The 11,358-nt window shown below is 36.4% G+C and overlaps 2 protein-coding genes across 6 annotated transcripts in view; one reads left to right on the top strand and one right to left on the bottom strand.

Moving 5' to 3' along the window:
• The first annotated feature begins 1,668 nt into the window (after positions 1-1,668).
• Positions 1,669-8,209, top strand: yars1 (tyrosyl-tRNA synthetase 1). Its single transcript, XM_017455174.3, has 14 exons — positions 1,669-1,824; positions 2,816-2,895; positions 3,574-3,720; positions 4,207-4,382; positions 5,073-5,202; positions 5,305-5,385; positions 5,529-5,621; positions 5,740-5,875; positions 5,956-6,041; positions 6,357-6,486; positions 6,606-6,706; positions 6,818-7,011; positions 7,171-7,312; positions 7,407-8,209. The coding sequence occupies exons 2-14, from the start codon at positions 2,839-2,841 to the stop codon at positions 7,515-7,517; spliced, it is 1,584 nt and encodes a 527-aa protein (XP_017310663.1). The 5' UTR covers positions 1,669-1,824; positions 2,816-2,838; the 3' UTR covers positions 7,518-8,209.
• A 1,218-nt stretch (positions 8,210-9,427) lies between these two features.
• kiaa1522 (KIAA1522 ortholog) overlaps positions 9,428-11,358 on the bottom strand; it is a 41,086-nt gene continuing 39,155 nt past the window's right edge. For all 5 annotated transcript variants that reach the window (XM_017455152.3, XM_017455153.3, XM_017455151.3 and 2 more), the window contains one exon: positions 9,428-11,260. The gene's annotated coding sequence lies outside the window, so the exon portion shown is untranslated. The remainder of the gene's footprint in view (positions 11,261-11,358) is intronic.

Raw genomic sequence — 11,358 nt, 5'->3', positions numbered from 1 at the left:
TCAATATCACAAGTTGATAAAATATGAACATTTTAAACAAAATAATAATTTTAAAAGCATTTCCCACTCTGAATTCTACTTTCCTTAAAACTCTGCTTGTAGTCACACCCTCCTTTCTTTGAATCACGTCTGGAGACTTTGAGTGTTATTCAACGTCTAACCCTTATTTTTAACTAGCTGTTTTTCATTCTTTCTTATTTTTATTTGTTTTTGGGGGGCATATGGTATAGCATAACATAATTTTCATATGGGTCACATGCTAAGTAATCTGACTTTAGTCGATTTTGAACATAATCTAATTTTTAATATTTAAATCAGCACTCTCGGGTTTGAATAATATTTTAGTAAATTATTCCACAGCTTCAGAAAAACAAACAAAAAATCTAAAGAATTTGACTGGGTCTTTCTGATTGTTATATTTATGTGTGCTGTGCTGCTGTGTGGTTCTGTTAGTAACAGCCTGCCAAGGCCACTTAACTTAAAATGATCTTGCTTATGTGCAATGTGTTGCAGTGATCAAGTCATCCTTAATAATATACACTGGAGTAGATAAGTGACTCAAAAGGGTCAAAAATCATAGTGTATACTATAAAGTCAGTATTAAGAGTGTTGTGTGACCGTATCGTGAATAGGAAACCTGGGATGAGCAAAGTGCGGTCTTTGTCTTTACAGCTGCAGTTCTTAAGTACGAATCTACAGTATGAGATTATCCACTGAAATAAGGGTGACAACTGAGCATGAACTGTTATTAGGGAGCACATTTTTTTTCATCACATGTATCCATGAATGATTATTCAGTCACAAGTTCAAGTCAAGTTCAGAAATCTCCCAGCAGAAGTACAGCCTCAGCAGACAGCTATACTGTACATTCAGACTGTAGTAAAAAGTCTTCATATTTTAACATTTCCAGGCTAATACAGTATTGGCAATTTTTTTTTCTTTTTTATAATTGAAAGGAAATTGTGTAAATCTTAAGACAGACAAGCGTAAAATATGGCAAGTTGTTTTGTTAGTAATGCTAATCATTATCAATTAATTTACAAACTGATTTATTCAAGTGATTGAATCCATTTATTAATATTCGCATTTGGGGAGCACGGTGGGGGTGCACGTTCGCCTCACACCTTCAGGGGATTCGCTTCCCGCCTCTGCCCTGTGTGTGCGCGCAGTGTGCATGTTCTTCCCGTGCTGCATGGGTTTCCACCGGACACTCTGGTTTCCTCCCCAGTCCACAGACATGCATGGTAGGCTGATTGGCATGTCCAAAGTGTCCGTAGTGTATGAGTGGATGTGTGAATGTGTATGTGATTGTGCCCTGCGATGGATTGGCACCCTGTCCAGGGTACCCCGCCTTATGCCCGATGCTCCCTGGGATAGGCTCCAGGTTCTCCACGACCCAGTAGGATAAGTGGTATAAGAAATCGATGGACGGATGGATCGTTGCATTTGGGCTCCATCTAGTGGCTGGAGCAGAGTAGCTGCTATTCGATTAGTCAGCCTGGGTAGGTGACGCGACAATGGATTCTACAGCGCTGATGCAACACTTCAAACACATTTCAAACCTACCCTCACAAAATAAATATCAACTCATCTAGCTCTAAATTGTAGAGTTATTAGATTTGTAAACTGTCATATAAACTGTCATATACAATATCAACAAGTATTGATATTTTCCACATCATCTCCATGGATGTTTAATTATTATGTAGCAATGAGAGACTTTTATTTCGAAAAATTTACTTTTATTCGAAAGTGAGACGTAACACCCCGGAAGCGTGTGTAACCGGCTTAAGCTACACGTTTTCATACACCACAGAGGCTCGGGTACGACATATTATTCACTTATCTGTATATTATATATCAGTTTTCATAAAAAATATTTTTTTTTTACTGAATTTGTCATTGAATATAGACATTCGTTTGGGATGCTAAACAGCGTAGAGGCGAACTCTTAGCTTTATAGCCAGCTAGCATATGCTAACTGAACGAAGGTTCAGCAGGTTTAAACCTGACTTTTTATATTTAAAAAAAATTACAGTTAAACTTACTGTAAAATAAATGCAATGGAGAAGATGTAATACTTCAGAAATGCGAAAGAAAACGAAGAAAATGTGCAGCAGGGCTTGTATGAATGAGACGTCATCATAGTTTGAATTCCAAATCTGTATGTCATCTAGTTCACTATACAGGGGTTTAACCCGTCATGTAGTTCACTACACAGGGGTTTAACCCGTCATGTCATGTACTTCACTACACAGGAGTTTATCCCATCATGTCATCTAGTTCACTACACAGGGGTTTAACCCGTCATGTAATTCACTACACAGGGGTTTAACCCGTCATGTCATATAGTTCACTACACAGGGGTTTAACCCGTCATGTCATATAGTTCACTACACAGGGGTTTAACCCGTCATGTAGTTCACTACACAGAGGTTTAACCCGTCATGTCATGTAGGGAGTTGGGAGGCGTTTGAGATTTAGCCGTATTATTTCATGTTTTTGAAAGAGTAAAATGTTTAGCACCGTGTCTAAGCTGAAAGCCATCTCAATGCTTAGTAAAGTCAGATTAACATTGAAGTGAAGAATTAAACATGACGGGGTAATTATTTTCCTATAACAGCACACGGCCAAGTGTTTTATTCCTCTTATATCACAGCTTAAACACTAAACTGTACAGTGAAGTTGGGTTCAGCAAATCCACACTTATTCTGAACCCTGGAAAACCATTCGAGTTGCGCAGAAAGCATACATTATGTTTGATTTTCTCATCAAGTAATAATATTTGCTTTTCTGCTGTTTCTGCATATTACAGTGAGTAGAGGCAGACAGGGCACCATGGCAGAAGAAATGAGTCCTGACAAGAAGTTTAACCTCATCACTCGGAACCTTCAGGTGAGCGCACCTAAAGTGAATTATACTATGGTTTAAGTAATAATCAGTGGTGTTTCTACATACTCTTTATGTAAGTAAGTTAGTACATTTTATTTATATAGCACATTTAAACACAGCAAAGCTGACCAAAGTGCTGAACAGCGTAAGAAAAAGTTAAATAGAAAACAGAATAAAACCAAATAGAGACAGACGATAAACAATAGTAAAAATTAAAACACCTTGGAGAAGAGATACGCTTTCAGCCTCTTTTTAAAAATGACAATGGAAGGACCAAGACGGATATCCAGTGGCGATTGATTCCATAAACGAGGGGCAGCAACTGAAAAAACTCTATCCTCCTTAGTTTTTAAACGGGATGGAGGGACATACAAAAGAAAGATCTTAAAAAGTCTGATAGATGAATGTGAAATATGGCGCTTGATCATTAAGAGATTTAAAGACAAACAGCAGAATCTTAAACTGGATCCTACAATGGACCGGGAGCCAATGGAGCAATGCTAAAATTGGGGTGACGTGATCATATTTCTTTGCCCTGGTCAACAGCCTTGGAGCTGCACTTTGAACCATCTTTATGTCCTAATATATGGCACACCTACAACTATGCTTGCAGATTATAATTTATACTGCTGCATCTATATGCCACATGAGAACTTAACTTATGGGCCACTTTATTTTCAGGAGGTTCTGGGGGAAGAGAAGCTGGAGCTGATTCTGAAGGAAAGAGAATTAAAGGTGTATTGGGGCACAGCAACTACAGGCAAGCCTCACGTAGCCTACTTTGTCCCCATGTCTAAGATTGCAGACTTCCTGAAGGCTGGCTGTGAGGTGGGTTATGTGGTGATGTGTTCTTTGACTTTATAAATTTATTCAAAATTGTAGTAGTCACATCGATAATTCAGACTGATAACGCTGCATTTATTGTCAGACTGTTCTATTTCTATATAAATAAAACAGAGTGATTGAGTGCTGTAGATATTGTAACATTCAGCTGCTGCTATATCTGTAACACTTTATTAATTAAAGAAAACATACCAGGACTTTCAGCATCAGTGATTCAGTCACTCATGGCTGTGGTTCAGCAGACATTTTTAATCGTAATGGATTTGAATTAAAATGATCTACAAATAAATCTTTAAGGCTAATTCAGCAGGCTCTAATCTCTCTTTCTACTTCCACCATCATCGGCATGTGTTAACATAAGATTTTTAAAAATGTTCTTATATCGGTAATGAAAGTATTATTAATTAATAACATCGTCAGATCATGCATTATTAACGTGGACACACTTTATCACTCATTTGTGATTGGTAGGTGACCATCCTCTTTGCTGACCTTCATGCCTTCTTGGACAACATGAAGGCGCCTTGGGAGCTGCTCGAGCTCCGGGTTAAATACTATGAGCAGGTCATTAAGGCCATGTTGGAGAGTATTGGCGTCCCTCTGGATAAACTAAAGTTTGTCAAAGGCACCGACTACCAGCTGAGCAGGTGAGAGATTGCTGACTTGTGCTCAAGATACACTACACGCACCTTAGAAAATTACATTAATTGTGATAATATAATAAGAGTTAATTTTATATATAAATATATTGCCGTGATTTCCAGTTTTCATTCCATCCAAATAGGGCTTGTACATAATAGTTTCTAGAAGACAAAGCTTGAGGTGGAATCACTTGCAGCTTCTATTTGGTTGGATTGAAAGCTCCTATTTGCATGGATAAGATTAGTGAACCTTGCACTAGACTAAGTATCACAAGATGGGGTTATATGACAGAAAAAAAATCCTCAAAATCCCAACATGCATATGGTATGGTACTCAGTGTCTGCATATCATTGAAATAAATATTCATTCATTCTTTCATGTTTAGTAAGCAGTTGATCCTAGACAGGGATGTGGTGCATTCAGTGCCAATCATAGGAACACTGGGCACAAGCTGGAATAAACACTGGATTGGATTGGATGCTCTTTTACATATAGGGGCAATTAAGCACCGACAATAATCCTCCCTATGTTTTTTGGGAAGTGGAAGAAAAGTGGAGGAATGCATATGGATACGGAGAGAACATGAGCTCAGGATCAAATCCAGAAACGCTGCACACCACACCATGGTGCCACCCCTGAAGTAAATATTTTCATTCTGTCTAACCTCCTGCACTGTTATTTTCACTGTTATGCAGGGAGTACACACTAGATGTGTACCGGCTCTCGTCCATGGTGACCGAGCATGATGCAAAGAAAGCTGGTGCTGAAGTAGTGAAGCAGGTGGAGCATCCTCTCCTGAGCGGCCTTCTCTACCCCGGATTACAGGTACGTCACTTAACTTCACTTAGCTGGTACTCTATATGTAAAGCTTGTTTAAATAGACTTGAAGTAAAAATCATGAGATCATAGCTTTATATTTGTATTTAGGCACTGGATGAGGAGTACTTAAAGGTGGATGCTCAGTTTGGTGGAGTGGACCAGAGGAAGATCTTCACTTTGGCTGAAAAGGTATGAATTTTAGGCACTATATTATCCTGCCAAGCAGGGTTTTTTTTTTTTTTACACAATTGTCCTTCACAACAAGTTCTCTCTGTGGATGCAATATGTACAGTTAAGTTACATTGGTTTAGAGTTTTCCTCTTTTCCTGCAGTACCTGCCCTCTCTAGGTTACACTAAGCGGATCCACATGATGAACCCCATGGTGCCCGGCCTAACTGGAAGCAAGATGAGCTCTTCTGAAGAGGTGAGGTACTGATCTGTATAACTAAATCCATACCTGGATCTTTGAGAAACGTTTATTGTTGCTCTTCCACGACCTTTGGAAATATTTCATTTGAAAACTTTTGCTTTGACAATCTAAGGAATCCAAGATAGACCTGCTTGACAAGAAAGAGGATATAAAGAAGAAACTGAAAAAGGCCTTCTGTGAACCTGGCAACATCCAAAACAATGGAGTCCTATCTTTTGTCAAGCATGTCCTCTTCCCGCTGCATTCTGGTGAGCAAAGTCACAATGTTAGAAATATTCAATCTGCTGTAAAATGGTGTGTTAATGAGCTACTCTTTTCTGTTCACTAGAATTTGCGATTAAAAGAGATCTTAAATATGGCGGAGACAAAGTTTACACATTGTATGAAGAACTAGAGAAAGACTTTGCTGTGGAGGTAAGTGGAGTTGCCACGTACGGTTTTGTATGTTTATGTTCATTTGTATTTGTATTCTATATGTATTATATTCTATAATTATATATATATATATATATATATATATATATATATATATATATATATATATATATATATATATATATATATATATTGGCACACATTTGTGAGCTCTGATGCTTTCTACTCTCGAGTAAAAATGTAATTTCTGTCCAGTTAGCATTTTTATTTTCTCTTATGTTTAACTGCAATATGACTGCATAATGGGCTTGGTGTCTCTTCTGTAGTAACACTCTTTGAACATTTGATCCATAGCAAATCCATCCTGGTGATTTAAAGGCGTCAGTAGAGGTGGCCCTGAACAAACTTCTGGATCCCATCAGGAAAAAGTTTGAGACACCAGAGTTGAAGAAACTGACCAGTTTAGCCTATCCCTCAAAAAATAGTAAGTACAATACAACACAAAGGTATACTATACATACACTCGTAGTATCTGTGGGTAATGTTCATTCCAAGCAAGGTACTTTCATTTAGCCTGATGAAGAGTTTGTAACTGTTTTATAGAGAATGCAGTAAAAGTGAACCCCAAAAAGGCAGAAGAGGAGGAAGAAATCATCCCATCCAGACTGGATCTTCGAGTGGGCAGAATTGTTGGTGTAGAGAAGGCATGTCCATTTTATCCAGTACTTTTTGTTTGATTTAAGATTGTTAATCACTGTAAGTGTACCAGAGTTAACCAATCAATTGTTCACATTTTTTCAAATTCAACTCTACAGCATCCAGCTGCAGACACCCTTTATTTAGAGAAGATTGACATTGGAGAAGAGCAGCCTCGGACTGTCGTGAGTGGACTGGTGGCATACGTTTCCCAGGAGGAGCTACAGGACCGACTTGTGGTAGTACTGTGCAATTTGAAGCCTCAGAAGATGCGGGGGATCGAGTCTCAAGCTATGCTGCTCTGTGCGTCAGTGTGAGTATTCCCAATATCCAGGTTAAAACAAACTGACGCTGTTTAACATTTTAGAAAAAGCTCTTGATTTAATAAGGCGAATTACAATTTCGTAGACATTTCTTAACCATTTAAATGTATGATGTACTGTATGTTATTTGTTTACGTTGTATATAACAGTGATGGTGAACCCAAAAGAGTAGAGCCTTTGGATCCACCTGAGGGATCAGCACCAGGGGAATGTGTCTTTGTAGATGGATATACATCAGGGACCCCCGATGATGAACTCAAGCCAAAGAAGAAGGTGTTTGAGAAGATTCAGGTATGTGAAAGTGAAATTTGAAGCAAACTATGACCTTGTATTGAGGGCGGTGTGCAGGATACTGAGTTTTACATGTCTGTCTGTATCTCTACAGGTGGACATGAAGATCTCAGATGAGTGTATAGCTCAGTGGAACAAGAAGGATTTGATGACCAAATTAGGAAAAATCACCTGTAAAACATTGAAGGGTGGAAGCATTTACTAAATATTCTTTCCCTATTCTTCAGAATGACTAATCTTCAGAACTTCATTTCCATAATAATGCACATCATGTTCATCCACACATAATGTTCATGCTGAAACTCTGTGCCACACATTGCTTGTACTGATGTCCATTAATGGAGCATGTTTGGATTAGGTAATATGTGTAATCTCTTGCCTTTCTTGACAGATTTTCTTATAGTGACATTGTATCAGAAGTCACCTCAATTTACATTAATGAGTAAATGTAAAGGTATGAGAATGTTAAAGTACAGGAAAACAGAAGCATTTTCATACCGAATTCAATATATGAAATCATAATTTAACCAAACGCATACAAAATAAATATGTTCAATTGAGAAATGCTGTATATCTCATTTTTGTTCAAAAGGATTAATAGCTGCTGCAAGGAAGATGGTTAGTGAGATGATTGAACTGTTTAAATCTGTGTACAAATATCTGAAAGTCTTACCTTTCTATGTTGATTACTAAGAGGTACAAATGCATCCAAACACTCGTGGTTCTAAACCAAATTATGCTACTTCTGAAATGTGATGTTGTTATACAGTGGTACATCTGCCCACTACTCAAGCATCTTTGGTAATTTGTAGTAAACCACACTGAGCATATGTGGATTGTAGCTCATGGTTGAATTCATACCTGAAAGTGTATATGAATAAAGATGAGTAAAGTTTTTTTTTTTTCTTAAATGTTTAATCCAATTTATGACATGGTTTGCAATAACTAAAGAACTGACTAGATCAAATAATACACAGAAGTGCTATGCTTGGGGCCTAGTTACAGTTAATCACAGTGGATACATATGTTTGGCCAAGTTTTAATGCATAGTTACTTTTCTTTGTATTTTGTGAGAGATTTATAGACATTAACCATAAATATGTGTGTATACTAATATAATAACTTTATTGTTTATTTTATTTAACCCTTCACCTAAAATTGCACTCAGTAATTCAAAATTTCCGATCAGAGAATATGACTTATTGCATGGTATTCTTTTTCTATTCATTTTCATGAAGGGCACTTAAAAATGTAAAATTACATTGTCTCCTTGTAACAATGGTAATGTTAAGGCTAAATTATTACTCTAAATTATAAACAACTAATTGTTTACTTGTGATTTGTACAGGGCAATTGCACAAAAGCAGGGGAAAAAAATATTTGAAGCACCTCCAGTGACATTTTCAATTGGAATAATACGGCAAGTGCTTAAATTATAGGAATTAGATTAGAACTGCAAAATTTGGGTTTTTTCATCTAAAAAATGAAGAATGCATTATAAAATAAATAGAGAATAGTTTTTTTTTTTTTTTTTTTTTTTTTACATTTTCATTTAAGGTTATGCATCCTTTGCAAATGTTTACCAAATGGACCTTCTGTCCAATTATACATCATGATAATTGGCACTAGGTGTACTGCTTCTAGCATCTCATGAGGGCTTTCAGAGACTGTTGTGTAAAGACAGTACAATATTCCTGCACAATGCATCCAGCATTCGTAGAGCCCATGATGCACAGATTATTTTATACAATTCTGAAAGCCAACGGAGGTACGAACACAAGTTTGGTGTACATAATAAACTCTCAGTACTATTTAAAAACTCTTTGCACCTACTCTTAGCTTCCTAGAGATACTAAATATTAAGATATTATGGAATCTTGTATTTTACCTCTCAAAGAATAAAAAATCAACCATAACTTCAGCCATTCACTATGTTACAGTATGATTTTGTTATACACACAAATTTATTACAATTGTAATTTTTTGGGACAGATTTACAACCTTAGAATGAAAGTTGGCAAAACGTTGTCATTCATCTTACCTTGCTTTTGGTCTGGAGATCTTGATCTCCCACATGACCTTACATCCATGATGTCTACTAAAAACTTGTGCCAATAATGTTGACTTGCTTTTATTAGAGTATATAAGAGAAATAAACAAATAATAAATAAAAAGTAAAATAAAAAACTATGTAAAAGAAAAAAAAACCCAAACAAAACAGTTGTTACCATTTTGATTCCATCCTGTTTGGCTGGTTCCCATTCAAATGACTTTGCACATTTTATTACCTTGTTATTCGCTGACAGTTTTGAGAATTTTTCTTACTTGTACTTACAGTGTAAATGACAAAGATCAGTTTAGCAAGATATAAACAAAATGTCAAAAGATACATTCAGACCAACAAGTTTTATAGAACATGAAATGATATCTTTACTTGAATAGAGAAAATACATTGCATATAATTGAGAATACTGGAAAATACTTGGTGGTGTTGAAAATAACTGCTATAATTTACTAAAATTATTGTAAAATAGGCTCCACAATGCCAGAACTAATTCATGATTTAACTTGTCAAACCAAAATAGCCAAATACTTTTAACAGCCAAATATTTTAATACAACATTGTTCTCAAAGTGTCAATTCTATTTGTGCTGTGACATTAAAAGTAGCAGCTATTTTTTATATCAATTTTACAGGGAACATACAGAAATTTTACTGCCTTGGTCATTTCATTAGAAATAGTTCTGCATTTGTAGCTTGCAAAGTGCTTTTTCTAGAAATAATTATAATAAAAGGTCATTTTAATGTAATAAACACTAATCCCATCTCTCAAGCACATTCAATATATACTGTGATGTTTTTTTAAGCATGTGTATCATATTATACAGATGCAGAAGGCCAATTCTGTAAGTTTCAAATAAAATTGATTAATGTGTAAATATATACATTCTCAAAATGTATTAGCATAGCATTAGCCACTCCACATATACACTATATGGCCAAACGTATGGGGACACCTGACCATCACACCCATATGAGGTTCTTCCCCAAAATGTTGCCATAAATTTGGAAGCAAACAAATGTATAGAATGTCTCTGTAGGTTGTAGCATTAAAATTTCCTTCACTCTAAGAGGTCCAAACCTGTTCCAGCATGGCAATGCCCCTGTGCTTAAAGTGAAGACAGTGAAGACATGGTTTGTCAAGGTTGGAGTGGAAGAACTCGAGTGTCCTGCCCAGAGCACTGACCTTAACCTCACTGAACACCTTTGAGGTGAAGTGGAATGCTGGCCTTCTTGCCCAAAATCAGTGCCTGACATCACCAATGCTCTTGTGGCTGAATTGGCAAATGTTTCAAAGTCTAGTGGAAAGCCTTCCCAGAATAGTGGTCATTATTATAACAGCAAAGGGGGAATTGAATGTTCAAAATGTACATATGGGTGTGATGGTCAGGTGTCTACAAACCTTTGGCCACATAGTGTAAATGGAAGGTAAATTATGTACTTGTGAGCATAAAAATGCATATTTGTGTTGGGAAAAAGCTCTTTGATCAGCAGTGACTACTACCCATTATAACCACTAGATGATAGATTAACATTGTAGTCAAAGAATAAACTGAGGAATTTACAAAATCTAACTGCAGCAGCCACCCTTAATACCATAAGGTGGCTTAAAACTTACTACAAGAGACAAAAATTGTATTGTGTAGAAAAATATGCCAAAGCTACGGTAAAGCTATTGTATCAAAAGAACTGGAACCAACTCCCAAATTTATTTATTTTTTTTTGCATAAATATGAAGGCCATATTCAGGCTAAGGCTTTTACAATAGAACAGTGAGTGACATTGTCCATGATTGCTACACATTGTCTTTGCTAACATTGTTTTCCTTGTGTTGGACAGTTCTCCCAAAGCATTACTCAAGACACCGTGTACTCTTTTCTTTTGTACCTGAAAAGAGATATTTAAATGTAGTCAAAAACTTCATAAGTATCAAATAACATAAATGCATAAAACAAAGTTAATGACATTTGTTCCATGTATTTTTT

The sequence above is a fragment of the Ictalurus punctatus genome, chromosome 24 (genome assembly GCF_001660625.3).
Source record: "Ictalurus punctatus breed USDA103 chromosome 24, Coco_2.0, whole genome shotgun sequence".
Classification (NCBI taxonomy): domain Eukaryota; kingdom Metazoa; phylum Chordata; class Actinopteri; order Siluriformes; family Ictaluridae; genus Ictalurus; species Ictalurus punctatus.
Note: the sequence above shows the minus strand (reverse complement) of the source record. Positions and strands in the feature narration are given on the sequence as shown.

What these genes read in the sequence shown, in the direction of transcription:
- yars1 (XM_017455174.3), top strand. Translation starts at nt 2,839, where the DNA reads ATGGCAGAAGAAATGAGTCCTGACAAGAAGTTTAACCTCATCACTCGG. An exon ending in TCATCACTCGGAACCTTCAG is followed by an intron (nt 2,896 to 3,573) that starts GTGAGCGCACCT and finishes CTTTATTTTCAG; the next exon opens with GAGGTTCTGGGGGAAGAGAA. An exon ending in TCTTCACTTTGGCTGAAAAG is followed by an intron (nt 5,386 to 5,528) that starts GTATGAATTTTA and finishes CTTTTCCTGCAG; the next exon opens with TACCTGCCCTCTCTAGGTTA.